This window comes from Erythrolamprus reginae, chromosome 1 (assembly GCF_031021105.1).
Source record: "Erythrolamprus reginae isolate rEryReg1 chromosome 1, rEryReg1.hap1, whole genome shotgun sequence".
Taxonomy (NCBI): Eukaryota; Metazoa; Chordata; class Lepidosauria; order Squamata; family Dipsadidae; genus Erythrolamprus; species Erythrolamprus reginae.
The window spans coordinates 142,821,861-142,842,374 of NC_091950.1; the positions used below are offsets into that span (position 1 = coordinate 142,821,861).

General features: G+C 43.4%; 1 protein-coding gene across 1 annotated transcript in view; it reads right to left on the reverse strand.

The window, feature by feature from the left end:
- SMTNL1 (smoothelin like 1) overlaps window positions 1-18,853 on the reverse strand; it is a 21,155-nt gene extending 2,302 nt beyond the window's left edge. The window contains exons 1-6 of the mRNA XM_070736182.1: window positions 18,314-18,853; window positions 15,905-16,043; window positions 11,666-11,720; window positions 9,547-9,717; window positions 5,903-6,005; window positions 2,302-2,453 (exon numbers count right to left, since the gene is read on the reverse strand). Coding sequence (XP_070592283.1) covers window positions 2,302-2,453; window positions 5,903-6,005; window positions 9,547-9,717; window positions 11,666-11,720; window positions 15,905-16,043; window positions 18,314-18,796 — 1,103 coding nt within the window. The 5' untranslated portion in view covers window positions 18,797-18,853. The remainder of the gene's footprint in view (window positions 1-2,301; window positions 2,454-5,902; window positions 6,006-9,546; window positions 9,718-11,665; window positions 11,721-15,904; window positions 16,044-18,313) is intronic.
- Window positions 18,854-20,514: the final 1,661 nt, after the last annotated feature.

Genomic DNA, 20,514 nt, shown 5'->3' on the forward strand with positions numbered 1-20,514 from the left:
ATTTATGATGGTTGTACCTCCAAGTTTAGAGGTACAATAGTGTGCATGTCAATACCATTATTGAAGGACAAGTGGGAGGTTGCTACTCAAGATTTATGTTTAACTGTTGAAGAACACAGTTCTGGTCTATATTAGACTTTAATCTGATCCAAAGGACACTTAGGTTGTTATGATAATTTTCTTGAAGGTGTGTTGATTTATTGAAGTTTCCTGTTTTATCATGCTTAACATGTTTAAAGTTTGATCAACTACGACATAATTACTTTTTCCTTGGAAATGTAAAAGCCATTCCTACTGTGTTAAGTAGTTGTACAGAGCTCCTTAGCAAACCTCACTATATGCCAGTTAACAATTATTTCTTTTCAAAAGAAGATATGCTGACAAGTTAAAGATAATAACTCCAGGAATTTAAAATTCTACAGCCTGATTTCAAGTTTAGCTTTGGGCAAAAAACCCCACAACATTTTAAATCTCAGTTCTGGTTCTGCTACTGGTAATTCTCATAGATGGTCTATAGCTGGATGTTCCAATACTTTTGATAATAATACTATTCCTGATCCTGGCCATCCCAAAGGATTATGGCCATCAAAAGCAACATGAGAAAATATTATTTTACTGAAAGAGTAGTAGATCCTTGGAACAAACTTCCAGCAGACGTGGTTGGTAAATCCACAGTAACTGAATTTAAACATGCCTGGGATAAACATATATCCATTGTAAGATAAAATACAGGAAATAGTATAAGGGCAGATTAGATGGACCATGAGGTCTTTTTCTGCTGTCAGTCTTCTATGTTTCTATCCCAAAGAAGTTGGGAAACCAGTAGCAGATAACTTTATGGATTGGAGAAAGGAAGATTACTCTCTTTGTATAAGTCTGTATTTTTCTTCTAAAATTCAGAATCTCAATTTGATGGACTGTGTGAATCTTAGATGGGGATGTCTAAATGCTAAATGTGAGCAAAAAAAAAAAGCCATTTGTCAGTGGTAGACACCCCTGAATATTGTAAAGATAAGGAGATGGTGGTCATCTATGTTTTTCTAATAGCAATGAGATGCATGTAGGGATTTGCTTAGGGAGATTTTTTCATAAACTTTAGTACTGATCCAAAATATTGCTGCTAAACATAGATAGGAATGGTGATTAGAAATATATGATGCCACACTTTTAGTCACCAGTCAGTTTAAAAGGAAATGGCAAGATTTCAGTTTGTACATCCCACATGGCATGGAGCACAAGTAACAGAGTAAAATCTACACAACTGTACCGGCATATAATAATAATAATAATAATAATAATAATAATAATAATAATAATAATAATGATGATAATAATAATAATAATAATAATAATAATAATAATAATAATAATTTATTAGATTTGTATGCCGCCCCTCTCCGAAGACTCGGGGCGGCTCACAACAATAATAAAAGACAATATAACAGTGAAACAAATCTCATATTAAAAGAAAAAGATATATAAAACCCCAGCAATTAAAACCATACAACACATACATACCAAACATAAACTATAAAAGCCTGGGGGAGGTGTCTCAGTTCCCCCATGCCTGGCGATATAGGTGGGTCTTGAGTAATTTGTGAAAGACAAGGAGGGTGGGGGCCGTTCTAATCTCCGGGGGAGTTGATTCCAGAGGGCCGGGGCCGCCACAGAGAAGGCATTTCCCCTGGGGCCCAGCAAAACAACATTGTTTGGTTGACGGGACCCGGAGAAGGCCAACTCTAATCTATAGATAATTTTCTCTAGGTTTCCCTAGCTTGGGAGATTATGTCCCTCCCTGCCCTTTCCACATCCTATTGCTTTTGGTCATGCTACAATTTTATTTTTTTTATTTTTTTAATATTTTTATTTTATTTTATATGACTTACAAACATTTGGACATCAAACAATACAACATTAAACATTTACACTTAATATATTTACAAGATTTATTTTTTAACAATTCTATTTACTATACCTTTTTCTTGATTTCCACCCAGTTGTAAATTTTTTCCCACACTACAATTTTAATCCCTGTTAATGTTGGCAACATTTGCACATCTGCCAGTTTAATTGATCAGTTATTGGGCATGGTTTTGATCTTTTGTAACACGGTTATTTCATATGAACTATATACAGTATAAATGGTAGAGCTGGAAAGTAGGACAACATGACTCCAGAAAATAACTTCGCACATTTACCAACACCATGGTACACTTTCTGGAGGTTAGTACTCATCCCTGACTCAGCCTGCCCTCTAGCTGTGATTGTGGCTGGAGGCCTGGAGTGGAGGGGAGTGCTCACTCAGCAGTAGAGAAGGCCAGGGTGAAATTCTCTTTCCGATTTGCTGGGTCAAGGCTTGCATAGTCAAAGGCATCAGGAAAGAACTTGTGGATGAGAGCACAAAAAGCCATGGCACTTTTCCAACTGGTAGAAAAGTTCTGAATGTCCACATGCTGAAAATGAGAAAATGAGATATTAAGCACAAAAAGTCAACACCTTCCTCTTTTTAGGTTTTTCTTACACTAGGAAGTGGCTGAAACATGCATTCCTGTCTATCTAATATACATTTATCTTTCTGGCAGAACACATTGTTGGATTGGAACAATGAGTGAATGGATTGTACTTCGATATGACATGAAATAGTTATCTGTAAAATATGGCAGTAATTGGGGAGCATTCTGAATCTAGATTATTGTGTTCACATCCTCCCTTTTCTGAGCATTGTTAATTGTAACTTAGAAGAGAAAGGAAAAATTGTAAGGACTATGGAGAATTAATTTACTGCCCCTGTTTGTTTGGCATTCTTACTTCACCTTACTGTTAAATTTTAAAATTTCATATAATGTTTCCATCATTTACCTCTCAGTAATCTTTCAAGGCTACCTGCATTATAGGCAGTGAAGGGCTTCCAACATTTTTACTACCACACTGTAGGCGTGGCTTTGCAGGACGTCCCACATTTTCTTTCAACATCTTTCAGTGCAAATTGGGTCCTCTAGAGTGGAGCTCCATTTTTGATACCCCACTGCATTCCCCCCCCCCATCCAGGCAGCAGTCCACCCCTGATTATAGGTCATGATTTGTGAAGCCACTATTTCCGATACACAGCACACATTGAATGTAGCAATGCTTGCATATATTGTGCTAATTAGTGCTATTGTTAGTACTATTGTGTTTTGTAGTACATGAATTATCAATACATATTTTACAATATTCACTGTACATCAGGGGTGGGCTACCGGAACGCGCCAGGGGGCAGGCCCTTGTGGGTGCACCCATGCTCGGTGCGTGATTGGGCTCCTGCACATGCGCAGAGGCTAAATCTCATGTGAAGCCTCGCACATGCGATTTCCGGGGTTTTTTTGCTTCCGTGCATGCACGAAAGCATTTAACCCCCGGAAATTGGAGACAATCGCTCCCAACTGGCAAAATAAGGTAAGATCCAGCACCCCCTGTGCCGCCCCTGCCCCGCCCCCCATCCACCTGCCGCGCTGCCAGCCGCCTCCACACCGAACCCCCACCCCCTCTGCCGGCATGAGCGATGAAAGCTGCCCATCCACCCGCTGCACTGCCAGCCAGTGCCACGCCGCCCCCTGCACCCGCACAAGCGATAAGAGCTGCTGGCTCCCATCTGCCCGCTGCGCTGCCAGCTGCCGCCACGCTGCCTCCCACCCCTTGTGCCAGCACGAGTAGCCTGCCCACTCTCCCACTCCATGGCTCTTAACTTTGATCTCCTGGTCTATGAGCCATGGTGCAGGCAGCAGGCAGGGCAGCCGTGAGCTCTCTGCTCTCCCACGTGCGCCGAGAGATGCCTGTGGCATGGGACAATAGACAGCAGGCAACTCGGCCAGAGCTCCGGCGGGTGGCTGTTGCTTGTTGGTCCCAGCTGCCGCTCTAGGCGCCGCAGCGAGATTTGGCTGGTGCACATGTGCAGCACCTGAAATCTCACATTGACGTCCTTGTGGCAGCGAGATTTGGGTAAAAATTGCCATTTCTTTGCTTCTGCACATGCGCAGAAGCAAAAAAATGGTAATTTTTACCGGAATCCCGCTGGCTGTGCATGCACAGCGTGTGCATGTGCACCGGCAACGGAGCGGGCCTACACGCTCTTTTGCCGTTGCCGGAACCACATTCTGGGCGTTCCAGCTAATAGCCCACCCCTGTACACAAACAGTTTCACTAAAGATTAGGCAGTATAACTTCAAAGTATCTTACCATCTCAGTATGGGAGGTATATTGGCTTTCAATTAAGATTTTTAGTTCATGATCTCATTCTCTTAACTCTTTGAATGAAATTCAAAGTCTGAATATAAAGCATAATGAGGAAACAGTACAGGCCGAAATTGCACACATGAATCTTCATATTCACCTGATAGTGGGTATGTGTTGGTTAATAACAAAAAATAAAATGAAATGCCAACAGCGCACAAAGAAGTACAGTATTTCCTGACCTAGTTCAGAGAAGAGATTATTCTACTATGATCTCTCCAGAGCTTTGCTCTCTAACTCTGATCAAAAACAGGGCAAGAATTTGGAATACCAAACCACCAGAATCTAGAAATCTCCCTGGGATTACTGTATACATAACAAAGAACAAAAAGAGACAATACAAACAGAGATACAAATACAAAGAGATCAAAGATAGCATCAGGGGGCTTTTGGGGGGTGGGTGCAGGGGTGGGCTCTGCTTTTCTTCACTGCCAGTTCGCTTCTTGATATGGATGTGCAAGCGTATGGGCAGTGCTAAAAAAAACATGCATGCGTAGTGTTCTGCCGGGCTCTCTGATAGGAGCCTCCCGAAAATTCAAGGATACAAATTCAGACACACACATGTTTGAAAATTCAAAACAATGTTCTCTATCACAAAAGTCAAAATAAACTAAGCACACTTTTTGTATTGCAAAGAGCACTCTTCCCAAAACAACCCGGTAGTCTGTACAATTTCCCTTAAGCAGTCATTAAGTACTTAGCCAGCAGCTGTGGAGAAACTTCACACCCCTTCTTCCAACAAGTGAGACACACACACACGTTGCTCTGCTTTGGTTTCAAAGGCGTGAAAAAGCAACAAACTCCAGCACACAAAATTCCTGACGAACTGTGAACAGATATTCTTCCACAATGGCCAAACCCACAAGCTGCTATTTATAGCATCAGCCCTAATTACTGGAGCCCCACCCAAACACAGGTGGCCTCCCTTATCTCCTGTAATATGTTCTTACTTGGTCTCTTCTACGCATCATTCTGCGCTTGCGTGGGTCCAAAATGTCATCATCTGAAGCTATAGAAGATAAGGAAGATTGACTGCCTTGGCTGTGTGCCAAGCTCTCCTCTGCCAAGTCACTCCCACCTTCTTCTTCGTCCGAGGAAACTAAACTTTGATCTGATTCTGTCGGCAATAACACAGGCCTGTGACGTGTTGAATTTTCCCCTGCATCCACCTCCCCATTCCCTGGGGCAGGAGCTGGGCCAGAGCCAACCACAACACGTAGAAGCAAAAAACCCAAAATGGCGCCTTCAAGAGAGCTGGTTTGGGGGGTGGGGCAGGCCTGGGTTACTGCTGGTTCCAGCAACCCAGGCCGTCAAGTTTCTACCGGTTCCATAGAACCGGTGCAAACACCTCTGAGCATTCATAGTCTAACTCTGGGTTGTGATGCTTTCCTAAATATTCTTTAATACACTTCTGAGTAAAATATGTTGGGTTACGACTGCCAGAACTAGAGGAATATTCACTTCACATGTCTTAAAAATTCTGATCATTCACATAGGCCTTCCTACTGTTGCACGACTGGTGTCCCCAAAACCTGATTTTTTTTTCCTTCCAAGGGAAACAATTTGCCTACTTCACTTCACAGAAACATTTAAGGGCCCTGGAGCAGTTCTCATTTCATAGCGGATACCTTACTTCATAGCCACGGGTCATGGCCCGACACCACTCTAGTAACATGGTCTTCACAGTGTTTGCACCTCCAGTCCTCTTGATATTGGGGGCAGGACCAGTTGCAGCCCTTTGGGAGATGATGAAGGGGAAGAAAGGGAGGAAACAGGAAGGTAGAGAATAAACAAATGTATTTTTAATCATACGCAGATTTAATGAGTTTTGGCTGGTGTAAGTCCCTTTTTTCTCTATTGCCATATTTTCTGCTGAATGTCAGGTGGGAGAGAGATCTGAAAATGTATGCATTCTATAATTTGTGCAAGAGAAACACTTGGTCAGAGCAAGTTTTTGCTAAATATGGTTGTGTTCTGGTGGACTTGCATGGCTGCGCAGACTCCTCTGGAGTACAGTGGTGTGGGCTTTCGCTGCCCAATATCTGAAGTTTATTATGCAGTTGGATCTAGTTACATTTGTTAAACACGTCCCCTTATAAATGGTCTTAGATGATAATTGTGGCCAGTGCTGTCTGGGGATGAGAGATACTGCTTGGGGAAGGCTAGGCTTTTACATTGTGGTAAACCAAATATGAGTAATCCTTAGCTCTTCAAGTATTATGGAGTTTTTCTGTGTTAAGAGCAGAATTGGGTGATACAGTGAGGCAAACAAGGCAGTACTGTTAAAGGTATTTAGAATTTTGGGATTTCCCTCTTTGGATTGGATGGATTGTTAAGGTACATTGTGTAATGAATGTGATTCATTTCCATTGCACAATACCTTCCTTTTATTGAATGGCCCTTCAATAAAGCAACAGTAGCATACAGTAAAGTTCTAAATTAGGGGTCCCCAAACGTGGCAAATTTAAGACTTATGGACTTCGACTCCCAGAATTCTCCATCCAGCTATGCTGGCTGAAGAATTCTGGGAGTTGAAGTCCATAAGTCTTAAAGTTGTCAAGTTTGAAGACTTCTATTAAATAATGCACTTCCTTAAGAGCTTTGGAAAATCAGATTTAGGGTTGGTTGGGGTTTTTGTTTCTTGTTTTTGCTAATCTCTCACTTTAGCTATGTGTGAAGCACAGTTTCTTTCTTTCCTTTCTCATTGAACAGAAGGCTTGTCATACCCCTTGTCTTATAGCTTATGTTTCAGCCAGCCAAACTTGGAGAAAACTTCTCAAGTGCAATTATGTTGGTATGAAACCATACATCCCTGCCAGGATTTGTTGGAATACTATATTCACGGCTGATCTGGCACCACGGAAGAAGTCTTTCTTGGCTTCTCAGCATTTGCCGGCAGTTTCCCCAAACTGCCATTGCAATGACCCAGATGGCAGGCTATCTTGATTAATCTTTTGTAAACCACAGGTAGTCCTTGACTTACAACAGTTCATTTAGTGACAGTTCAAAGTTCCCACAGCACTCTAAAAAAAGTGAGTTATGGCCATTTTTTTCAATAACAACCTTTGCAGCATTGCCATGACCCTGTGGCAACTGGTTCATACATATGACTAGTGATGGGCAAACCCAATGGTGTTAGGGTTCGGCGAGTTTGGGCGAACATCACGCAAAGTTCGGCCAAACCCGAACTACGAACACTCCGTAACGTCAAAGCTCCGCCTCCAGAATCTCATCATTTTTTATTTTTACGGATTTTTTATTTTTATTTATTTTTATTTTAATGAAAAAGGACGCCGCAGTGGCGCCGCAAGCAAAGGGTCTGCGGAGAGGGGCGGCATACAAATCTAAATAATAAATAAATAAATAATAAATAAAGGGAGGTCCTTTCACGTAAAAATAAAATTAAAAAATTTACGTGAAAGGACACCCCAGCCGCATCACAAGCAAAAGGAGCTGGGGAATCCCATGAAGGGATTCCGGGGGCGGAGCTTTGACGTCACCTATACTGGCAGGTTGCTAAGCACACCAAGGTGATCACTTCCTGGATTCCATCCTCCCTCCATTATTCTAGTGCCGCCCCTGGAATCCAGGAAGTGATCACCTTGGTATGATTAGCAACCTACCGGTATACATGACGTCAAAGCTCCGCCCATCGGAATCCCTTTGTGGGATTCCCCAGCTCCTTTTGTGCCTCCCTCCCAGCCTCCCGACCGGCCGACAGCTCCCCGGTGTTCGCCTTCCTCTGCCACCACTGGCACCCGGCTCCTCCTCCTCTTCTCAGTAGATGACAGCCGGGCGGCGGCGCTTCGCGGTGCTCGTCATGAACACCGAACCGGAACACGATTTTTTAAAAAAAATCCGGGTTCGGGTTCGGCATGCCGAACACTGCAAAGTTCGGTACAAACCCGAACTGTGCAAGTTCGGTTTGCCCAACACTACTTATGACCACTGCTGTGTCCCAAGGTCATATGATTGCTTTTTGCAACCTTCTGACAAGCAAACTCAACAACAGGGTTATTAACTTATCAGCCGCTTATTAACTTATTAACAATGGTCCTAAAATGGAACAAAACTCACTTAACACATATCTCACTTAACAACAAAAATTTTGCGCTCAGTTGTCTTCATAAGTCAAGGACTACCTATATTGGATAAATGCATGACACTATAGACATAAAGGAAAATAGTTTGTTTTTCTTTCGGTACTTTTTGAATCCATGCAGTGCTACGGTGGAATTAGGACGCTGTGGACCAGGTGATTAGAGTATTGAAGTCAGGAGACTGAACTTTTATTGACTGCCTTTCATAGGTTGGTCTGCTTGTCTCGGTACTCAGATACTGAGTGTGACTGAGGATATAGAGAGGTGAGCAGTGGATGGCACTGAAATTAGGCAGTATGATAAACACATTTGGGAATTGCACACTGTGAGAATGAAATAATGGTGCACATTAAGGATGTTTTGCAGATGGAACAAATTATCATCTGGTGGAGCTCAACGCACAGCCTATTTTAGGGCTGGTGTTAAATTATTCATTTGTTTTTCAGTCTCAAAATGTCTGAAAAACATGCTGCTGGGTTTCATCGGCAAGTCAGGCGGGCCACATACAGATGGAGAGATACTGCGCACTGTGCTGAGACATAAAATAATTGCCTTGATTTCGATTTACTGTAAGGCATGAATTTAGCCATCGTGCAGTTTGTAAGCCAAACTGCAGAAAGGTTTTTATTGGTATATACGATATTTTTCAGAGTATAAGACACACCTTTTTCCTTCCTAAAGGAGGCTGAATATTCAGGTGCATCTTATACTCTGAATGTAGCTTTTTTCGAAGCTTTCCCCCCCCAGCCCTAACTAGCTGCTAACGATCTTCCCAGCTTTTACCTTGCAGGTTCTTTCATTGTTACTCTTTGCAAAGAATGTTTTCCAAGCCCTAAATCTTTGCAGGCTTTTTTCATTGCTCTACTTGCTCCAAATGTTTTTTTCCAGCCCTAACCAGGTGCTAATGATTTTCTCAGCTCTTACTGGTTTGCAAGCTCTTTCATTGTTACTCTCTCTGAATAAGATCTTTTTAAAGCCCTAACCAGACCAGGGAATAAAATGATGTGCTGAAGCTGACCAGACTAAGGACACTAGCCAGATGAATACCTGGTAAGCAGATTCTTTCCCCTATTTTCCTCCCCCAAAACTAAGGTGTGTCTTATACTCCGAAAAATACAAGGCTGAACAAACTTTAGTGGAACGAGTGATGGCAGAACCCGAGATGCAGCGTCCTTACCCTCCAAACTTCTCCATAATGGCTTTGCGGGACTGTCCCCTTGGGGGCACCCTTGGCCTTGTTATCTCTCTCCGGTCAAAAGCAGGCCTCTTCTTTTTCTCTTTGGCAGCAGCTGCTTCCTCTGGTGCAGCAGAAGGCGGCTCTTTCTCTCCCTTTGGGGCAGCTTCGGGGCTGAAAAAAGCAGAAACAAAAACACCCTGAGCCTGAAGCGCTGGTGGGTTTCTATCCTTGGATTTAAGACCCTCTCACAAGAGATTGGCCTGGTGGCTCAGGAAGGGGAAATCCCTTTCTGCCTACTCTTCGGTGAAGAATACCAACAGTTTGTCTCCTGTTGCTCTGGTGAATCGTGGTTAAAATCGCCAAATCTTGCAGCTAGAAATGTGAAGATCCATGAAAAAGCTGAAACGGGTTACTTATTTTTTTCCTATTGGTGCAATTTCGCTTCTGCGCATGCACAGAGGGAAGATTTTCCTTTTGCGCATGCTCAGAGAGCTGAAAATAGCAGAAAATTATAAAAAAACAAGATGGCGTCGATGACCGGCAAAGACAAACTAGAGCTGTCGCGCCAAAATTGCGCAATCAGCAGGCTGCTACTAGAGCGGCGCACCAAACCACACTGGTAGAAACCCACCACTGCACCACCCCTATATTTCTCTTTGCCCTTCCCAATTTTACCTGAATGTTTACAACTTTATTAGCATCCTTCCTTGATTTGACCTTTCGTATATTAGGGCCAGAAGGTAAAGTTCTAGTCCCAGCACCTTCAGAAGGCATCCGTTTGGGCAGTATTGGGCAGCCACTTACTAAGCTAAATGGACGGTCCTTGGCGGCTGGCACATGCACGCACACTCCCAACACAAGCGTGTGTGCCCCACATGAGATTTGGCAGCAAACCAAATCTCGCGAGATTTCGGCTATTTTTGCTGGGATTTTTGCTTCCACGCATGCACAGAAGCAAAAAACCTGGCGACTTTTGCCAGGAATCTGTTTGTTGTGCCATTCCTGGGCTGAAATCTATTAGTCGTGCCGTTCTCGGGCCATTTCCATTGGCCAGATGGCGTCCCCCATGTGGGGGGGAGGAGCCCATGACTGTGTTTGGGAAGATTAGTTAATGCTTTGGAGGTCCCACCTCGCTGCTCCCCTCCAAGCTTTAAGAATCTTTTCAGCATCCAATTTACGACCACAGAATAAATATGAAGTCCTTGATTGCAGCTTGGAGGCCAAGGTTTAATCTTTTTTTGTCCGGGGGGGGGGGGGATTTCTCCTTACTGTTACTAGCGTGCCTCCCATCCCCTGTCCTATTGTCTCTCCTATATCTCCTATATCATATCTAATATTCTTCTATTCTAATCTTCTTATACTATTCTCATAATATCATTCTATTCTCTAATTGATATATTCTACTGTATTCCTAAATTTTCACTTCTATTATTTCTCTAATATATTTTACTCGAGTATAACCTCTATAACCTTCATTGTGTATTGTTGTGTATTGGACTAACTAACTAACTAAATAATAAACAAACAAACAAACAAACAAATAAATTCTATTCCTTATCCCATTTTGGTCATCCCAGTCATAGCTGAAATTTTATTTCTGAGTGCCCCCTGCAGAGTAAAAAGTGGTAATGCAGCCTCTGGTACGGGCAAAAGATGCTGAGTTGCTGATAGATAAGGGTTTGCCATCAATTGCCAAGAATCCTTTTCTTCCAATGGTGAAAAACATGACCTACCTGTTGTTTCCTCTTCCTGTATCTAATGATAGACCTGAAGTGGAGGAAAAAACTTAAGGAAGGAAGGCTCATGTGTTTAGCACTATGAGCTATATTTGACTCTGAAACTCAACTTACTCCTGTATATTCATTTATTTAGAAAAAAATATTTGCTGTATATCCAATATCAAATGATATCCAATGATTATGGATATATCCAATGATTATGGATCATATCCAATGATTTTGGATATATCCAATGATTATGGGTATATCTTTTGCAGCAAGTTTTAATTGTCAGGCTTGTAGCCGTCTCCCCCAATATATTTTGTCAATCTGAATCTTGTCCATCTCAAATGTAGCCCCCACCCTCTAGATTCTAGAAAGGCTTCTAGAGATTATCTCACCTGCTGATTTCCACTGGAGCAGCTTCTGGAGTGGTAGCTGGTGGAGTAATGCCACCTAGATTGGATTAGAGACATGTGGATTATTAGTTTTTCTTTCCTTTCTTTTATTTATTTTTTATTTATTCATTTGTCCAATACACAAATACATAGGAAGAAGATAGACATGAAGTAATACATATAAGGGTAAAGTGAACTTAGAGGAGAAGATATGTGAAAGGAAGAAAATATATATGATGTATGAGATAAAGGAAAGACAACTGGACAGGGGACGAAAGGCACACCAGTGCACTTATGTACGCCCCTTACTGGCCTCTTAGGAACCTGGAGAGGTCAATCGTGGAGAGTCTTAGGGAGAAATGTTGGGGGTTAGGGGTTGACACAATTGAGTCCGGTAATGAGTTCCACGCTTCGACAACTCGATTGCTAAAGTCATATTTTTTACAGTCAAGTTTGGAGCGGTTCGTATTAAGTTTGAATCTGTTGCGTGCTCTTGTGTTGTTGCAGTTGAAGCTGAAGTAGTCATTGCAGCATATGATCTTGTGGGCAATACTTAAATAGTGTTTTAGGCGCCGTAGTTCTAGGCTTTCTAGGCCCAGGATTGTTAGTCTATTTTTGTAGGATATTCTGTTTCGAGTGGAGGAGTGAATGAACTTGTGAATGAACCTCTGTCCCAGGTCTGAACTGCGGGTCTCTTCAATCTCCTCTATTTTGCCCTCATTCATGCTTTGCGGTATAGAAAATAGCAGCAGATGGTTTCATAAATCATTACGGGGAAATGGAGAAGAGGGCAGCCTCAGGGGGCAAAACTGGGATGTTCCTGCTTACATTGCCAATAGCTGATGGAGTGTTAAGAGAGATATCCGTGAAGACATTGAGAAAAATGTCTTCAGAAGGACTGGGCAAATAATGCAGGAAGTTATGAAGCCTGGAGACATTGATTGTTTGATGTTTTGTTATTGTTGCTTCACTGATAAAATAAAATAATTTACTCAGGATTAAGGTCCAGGCAGACTTTTTAAATTTATTTATTTATTGTTAGAGTTGAAAGGGACCATGAAGGCCATCGAGTTCAACCCCCTGCCCAAGCAGGAACCCTATAGTACACCAGTCAAGTGGCAGTTCAATCTTCTCTTAAAAATGTCCAGAGTGTTGGAGTTCACAATGTCCGCTGGTAGGTTGTTCCATTGGTTGGTCGCTCTGACTGTCAGGAAGTTCCTCCTTATTTCCATGTTGAATCTCTCCTTGGTCAGCTTTCAGCTGTTGTTCCTCGTCCGGCCCTCTGGTGCCCTGAAGAATAAAGTGATCCCCTCCTCTTTGTGGCAACCCCTCGTATACTTGTAGACTGCTATCATGTCCGCTCTGGCTTTCCTTTTCTCTAGGCTATCCATGCCCAGTTCCCTCAGTCTCTCTTCGTAAGTCTTGGTTTCCAATCCCTTAATCATCTTGGTTGCTCTTTTTTGCACCTTCTCCAGAGTTTCAATGTCTCTTTTGAAGTGTGGTGATAAAGGGTGGGCAATTAATTTCCCCAAGGAGATACACAAGAAATTGTTGTGGAGGGACCACTGATACTGCCCTGCCCCTGATGCCACAGGCTGGAGACGATTAGCTGAACAGTCAGATCTGGCCCATGGGCCCAAAAATACCTAGGTCTGTTCTAGAAGGTGTTATTTTAAAAAATAAATCCCTCTGCGTCACTTCTTCTTTTAGTCCAGTGATGGCATACCTTTTTTTCCCTCAGGTGCCGAAAGCATGTGCACACATACTATAGCGCCCGAGCAAGTGCCCACACCCATAATTCAATACCTGGGAGGGCAAAAATTGCCTCCCCTGCCCCCCAGAGCCTCTCTGGAAGCCAGAAACAGCCCATTTCCTAACTTCTGGTGGGCCTAGGCCCGTTTTTCACCCTCCTCAGACTCCAGAGGCTTCCCTGGAGCCTGGGAACGGCAAAAATGCCCTCTCCCATCCCTCAGAAGCCCTCCCGAAGTGAAAATGCCCTCCCAGAGCCTCTGTGCGAGCTGAAAACCAGCTGGCTGGTGAACACCTGCATGCTGGAGCTGAGCTAAGGCAAAGGCTCATGTGCCAGCAGATATGGCTCCACGTGCCATCTGTGGCACATGTACCATAGGTCAGTAAAGGGCAGCCAAAATTTTTACTGCCATACTGTGGGTGTGGCTTATTTCATGGGTGTGGCTTAATGATAAACTGACCAGATTTTAAGACTGGGTAAGAGGGACACCATTGAGTGGAGGGGGGGGGGATTTAGCCGAAAAAATGTTTCTCTCTCTCTTTCTCTGTCTGTCTCTTTCTCTCTCTCTCTCTGGCCCTCTCTCTATTTCTCTCTCTCTTGCTATCTCTCTTTCTCTCTCTTTCTCTCTCTCTGGCCCTCTCTCTCTTTCTCCCCCCCTCTCTCTCTTGCTATCTCTCTTTTTCTCTCTCTGTCTCTTTCTCTTTCTTTCTTTCTTTCTCTCTCTCTCTCTTGCCCTCTCTCTATTTCTCTCTCTCTTGCTATCTCTCTGTTTCTCTCTCTCTTGCTCTCTCTGTCTCTATCTCTCTTGCTTTCTCTCTCTCTCACCCTCTCTCTCTTGCTATCTCTCTCTTGCTATCTCTCTCTTTCTCTCTCTTCCTCCCTCTCTTTCTCTCTCTCTTTCTCTCTCTCTTTTTCTCTCTCTGTCTCTTTCTCTCTTGCTTTCTCTCTCTCTCTCTTACCCTCTCTCTCTTGCTATCTCTCTTTTCTCTCTCTTCCTCCCTCTCTTGCTATCTTTCTCTCTCTGTCTCTGTCTTTCTCTCTCTCTTGCCCTCCCTCTCTTTCTTTCTTTCTCTCTCCCCGCTCTTGCTTCGGCCACTCTTCCTTTCCTTCCCCCGCCTTTGCTGTCGCTGCCAGCGAGCCCTCCTGCCTGGGCAGCCCAGCCCCACGGTGGTGGCCATGGGAAGGTGTGGAGCCAGGGGGGGAGGAGCGAGCAAGAGTGGAAGAGGAAGAGTGGGGGAAGCAAGCAAATAAAAAGAAATAAAAAGAAATAAAATGGGGGGAGAAAGGTGAGAAAGGGCACCAGCTGTGTTAATCAATGGCTGCGGGAGGCTGAGGGGCGAAGAAGAAAAAGTTGTGATACTGGAAGCTGAGCTTCCTTCTTCGCAGCTTCCTGGTGGCTTGTTTCAAAAAATTGGGACTTTTTAAAAATGCCCTGGGACTCAGGACAAATTGCAAAAAATCGTGACTGTCTCGCAGAAAGCGGGACGCCTGGTCATTTTACTTAATGGTCATGTGACTAGGTAGGAGTGATTGCTGGCCATGTGACCAGGTGGGAGTGACTTGAACGATCATCATTGTTCAAGTGAACTGTTAAGTCCTTGACTTACAACCTGACCAGTGTCGTTCGCTAGGGTGACAATTTGCTTCATGTTTCTCGTGCTCTCCTTTCTGGATCGCGCCCCCATCTCAGGCTGGGTAGCTAGGCAAATAGGTGCTGCCAGAAGCATAAATGCTGCCAGTGCCGCTTCCACCCACACCTTCCCCTTGGCCATGTGAGGCTAGAGGGGAGCTGGGCAGGAGAGAGGGAAGCTTGTCTGAGGTCAGGAAGGAAGAAAGAGGAAAAAAGCAAGGAGCACAGATGCAACAACAGCAGCAGGGAAAAAAAGGAGAGCTGAGCCAAGACCAGTAATCCAGGAAGTGACAGCCTGATCAACTGGAGCTGTGCACGGATCTTCATTTCCGCCGGTGGAACTGTGTTCCACCCCATCCTGTCTGCTGCCCCCCCTTGCCATAGGTTCACCATCACTGTTTTACCTATTCCAAAGATAGCGAACCTATGACACATGTGCCACAGGTGGCATGCAGAGCCATATCTGCTGGCATGCAAGCTGTTGCCCTAACTCAACTCCAGCGCACATGTGCATGCCAGCCAGCTGACTTTGGCTAGTGTGGAGGTTCTGGGAGGCCCTTTTAGATTTCCAGAAGGCCTCTAGGGGGCCGGAAAAAGCCTCTGGAGCCTGGGGAGGTCTAAAAACATGTCCACTGGAAGTCAGGAAACAGACCATTTCCAACCTCCAGAGGGCCTCTGCAAAGGAGGCTCTTTTCGCCCTCCCCAGGCATTAAATTATGGCTGTGGGCACTCGCACATGCGCGATAGCACGCATGCACATGCCTTTGGCACCCGAGAGAAAAAAAGTTTGCCATCACTGTTTTATTCTATCCAACTTTAGTGTATGTGGCCTTTTCAATTTGCTAAATGACATTTTCCTTACCTGTCTCCAAACCTTTGAGCTCGGTTGGGCTTTGTGGACTTGCTTCGGGAGAATGGGGAGGGAATTCTGGCCAGAATTCCTCCTCTTCCTCCTCAGGTTCTGGTGAAAGAGGCTCATCAGAAGTGCTGCCAGTTCGATCCTGCAGATAGGGAAGGAGGATGGGGAAGGTCAAACCAGATTAATTTCTTCCTTCATTTGATTTTCTAGATTTATATTCTGCCTTCCTTTCAACATCCCAAGGCAGCACGTATAGTATTCTCTTCTCCCATAATAACTTTCCATTGTAATTAGGTTGGGCAGAGAAAAAGTGACTGATCCAATGCGCTTACTTCAATTTGAGATGCCCCAGTCTTCCTCAGTCTAAATCCTTAAGCACTGCAGCATCCTGGCTCTTTTGTTTGTAACTAGGCATTATAAAGTTCTTGTTTTGTTATGTATTGTTAAATTTAAAAAAAACCCTACCAGAAATTATGATTAGAAAAAATAGAAGAAAACTAGGCAAGTTACCATATAAATGTGTTGTTATTTAACAATTCTTTAACACTCTTTGCAAATGATAGCACCACCTTCTACCACATGAATCCCAGCGGCCGATAAGGTCCCACAGAGTTGGTCTTCTCCGGGTCCCGTCGACTAAACAATGTCATTTGGTGGGCCCCAGGGGAAGAGCCTTTTCTGTGGCGGCCCCGGCCCTCTGGAATCAACTCCCCTCAGAGATTAGAACTGCCCCCACCCTCCTTGTCTTTCGCAAATTACTTAAGACCCACCTGTATCACCAGGCATGGGGGAACTGAGACACCTCCCCCAGGCTTTTACATTTTATGCATGGTATGCGTGTGTTGCATGGTTTTTTAAATGATGGGTTTTTAACTGTTTTTTAATATTAGATTTCTTTTCCATTGTAACATTGTTTTATTGTTGTTGTGAGCCGCCCCAAGTCTTCGGAGAGGGGCAGCATACAAATCTAATAAAATATTATTATTATTATTAATAGTCCTTGATTTACAACAGTTCATTTAGTGACCATCCAACATTACAATAGCACTGAAAAAAAGTGACCTATGACCGTTTTTCACACTTACGTTTTTCACACCACATTTTTCACACATGGGAATACATAGCATCCCCATGATCACATGAATAAAATTCAGACACTGTGCAACTGACTCATACTTGTGACGGTCACAGTGTCCCTTTGCAACCTTTTGACAAGCAAAGTCAATGGGGAAGTCAGATTCACTTAACAACTGTGTTACTGACTTAACAACTGCAGTGATTCATTTAACAATAAAATTTTTGAACTCAATTGTGATCATAAGTTGAGGACTACCTATATCAGTGATGGCGAACCTTTTTTTGGTTCACGTGCCAAAAGAGGGGGAGTGCGGGGGGTGGGTCATGCATGTGCATGCTCACACCTATAATTTCATTTGCTCCCCCCCCCACACATATGCACGTGAGGATCCCCCCCCCCACACTCCCGGCACGCAATGGTATGCCCCGTTCTCTTTCCCCAGGCTTAAGAGCCTTTCTAGGAATCTGGGGAAGGCAAAAATGGCCTTCCCCACTGCTCTGGAGGCCTTTTGCCAACTTCCGATTGAACTGAAAGGCCCGTGTTTTTTGCTCTCCCCAAACTCCAGAGCCTTTCTAGGAGCCTGGGGAGGGCAAAAACAGCCTTCCCCACCCCCTCCAGAAGCTGGAAATAGCCTGTTTCCCAACTCCCAGTGGGCCCAGAAGGCCCAAAAATTAAATGGATGGCATGTGCATGCGCACTGGACTCCCCTTGTATGCCCACTGATATGGCTCCGCATGCCACTTGTGGCACCCCTGCCATAGGTTCGCCACCACGGACCTATATAATAAAACCTGTCTTACTGTAAGTTTTGTATTTTTACATTGTACACATAATATAAACTGGCACATAGCTACAGGGAAACAAATTAAAATTAGGGACAGACATACAGTATATGAGTCTGGGTAAGTGGATTTTGTCTATTTGCCCAACAACATGAAGTTACATAGACTAAAATAATGTGACATGAAAATGTAAGGGCAAGAAGGATAAAAATAGTACTCCTGATGTTCCATAGAAAAGAAGTGACAGGAACTAATTCTCTTGAAAGCAAATGATTGCAATTTGAAATACATTCTGTCCTGTTACTATTTTCAGCTTTTTTCATTACCTGTTAAAATCTATCTACTTGTCTTCTTGTATTTTGTGTTTCTCACTGATTGTTTTGCTTGGTTTTTGTGTTCTAAGCGATTGTACCATTTCCCCCAAATTTTATAAAATTCTGTTTCACCTTTATCTTATAATTCAATAGTCCCTACAAGCTCAGCAATCATTACAAAAATATTAGAATGCGCAGAAATGAACAAATTGACCATTGAAATACATTCTGTTCTCACCTCTTTCTTGGCATTTTTCTTCAAAGCATCAGCCTTTTCCCCTTCCTCTCTCTGTAAATCTTCTGGTTTTCCCAAAACATCATCTTTGGTTTCAGATACACCTTCAGATTCTGGTTGGTTGCTGACTTTGACTGTCTTTTCCTCCTGGCTCACCTTGGATGCCGTCTCCTTTTCAGATTCAGAAGCCTCTTCTGTAGAGTCTTCCTTCTGCTTTGCCTCAAGTCCAGCAGTGTCCCCAGCCTCCTTCTCTCCAGGCACCTCATTCCCAGCAGCCATCTTTGTTTTCTCTGCTTCGTTTGCACCATCCACCTCTTTCTCTGTTTTTTCTGCAAACTTTCTGCCCTCTTTAGCTTCTTTCTCACCAGTCTCTGCTTTTCCTGCCTCACCCTCCCCTTCAGATGCATTTTGAGTCATTTCTGACTTCGGTTGCAGCTCATTGATCTGCTGGTTCTTCTCTTGTTCCTTGGGGTCTCCAGCCTCCATAATACTTGGCTTCTCTGTTGTTCCAATAGAGTGCAAAGTAAGTGGCCTATTCACGCCCCACTCCTGGAAATATAATATATATATATATATAGTGAAAAAAATAATCATGAAATCTCAGTGTTTGTTTGTTTGTTTGTTTGTTCGTTCGTTCGTTCATTCATTCATTCATTCATTCATTCATTCTTCACATTTATAAGCCGCCCCCTCCTGATGGATGTCAAAGGTTTCCACTTTTTAATTCAAATTAATAAGGTATATTATAACTGTTAATTTGTCCCAACTGCTTGGGTAATCTTTGGCATCTCTAATTTGCAGTTAAATGTGTGATTATATGGAAAAGCTGAGGGCATTTAATGGGATGAGGGACTATTCACTCAGAGAAGTCATCAGTCTCTCTCTCTCTCTCTCTCTCTCTGTGTGTGTGTGTGAATTGCACTGAATACATTTTATTCTTTAAGATCTACTGTAGATGCCAGGAGGAGGAAAAGGAGGAGAAGGAGGAATAATATGAAAGAGGTTGATTTCACAAAACTTTTCTTCTAAATTAAATGACATGCAGCTAAGAAAATTCTATAACTATTGCCAAACTGGAGGTTTTGCCGTGCTGAAAATTACTTACTTACTTACTTACTTACTTACTTACTTACTTTATTTGATTATCTGATTATCTGATTATTTGATTATCTGATTATTTGTATGCCGCTCACTCCCAAAGGATTCTAGGCAGCTTACAACAATTAAAAAATAGTATTAAAAAACAGTTTAAAATTCCATTGATACAATCATATCATGTCATGCAATCTTACTGCGGCCGGAACTGAAGAGTGTCAATTGCTCACAGCCCTCAGGCCTGCTGGCAAAACCAGGTTTTCAAGGTTTTCTGGAAAGCCAGTGGGGTGGGGGCAGTACGGATCTCGGGGTGTGTGCGTGTTAGTTGGTTCCAGAGAGCCAGTGCCACCACAGAGAAGGCCCTCCTCCCGTGGCCCCATCAGCTGACATTGCTTAGTCGACAGGACCCAGAGAAGGCCAAGCCTGTGGCCTCTAATCGGTTGCTGGGGGCTATACCTTACATAGCAATCACATCGGGGGAAATAAAATCACTTGCTATTCTCTGCACATCTTCTGTATTTCAGAACAATTTGATCACATGCTTACCATGAGCCATTAGAACTGTATTAAAGTTTTTAGAACTGCAGCTGCGAAACCTCCATTCTAGTGCAAGTGGGCCTGCATTTGTGTGCATCCCCCTATGCTTCTGAACAAAGGAAACATGACCTACAGTCTCATATCTCATGCGTGAGATCACAAAACGAGGCTTAACACAGAACCTGGCAACAAGTGCTTTAATCCACCCTTCTTTGAGTATTAACAGGCAGAACTATGCACGCTGCTACACTCACCAACCTCTATCTGGGTTAATCCGGTACATTTTTCTGCCTATGACAGGGTGGCAAATATTTCTCATCCCCAGCATAGGCACATGGTGTTATTTATTCCAAGTAAATGTGGTATAAAGTCTTTTGGCATGTAAGGCAACAATCCAGGAGAGAATCTCCTCTTCCTATGGCAGTAAAAACACAGCAGTCATAAAAGTTTTAGAAGTTGCTATTCTTGCCTCTTTCTGCCTGGTGGCGAGATTGGTCCCGTCTGAGAACACTTCAAAGGAGCAAATTATTCGCAGCACAAGATAGGTCCTCAGAGGCAGGGAAACTCCTGTC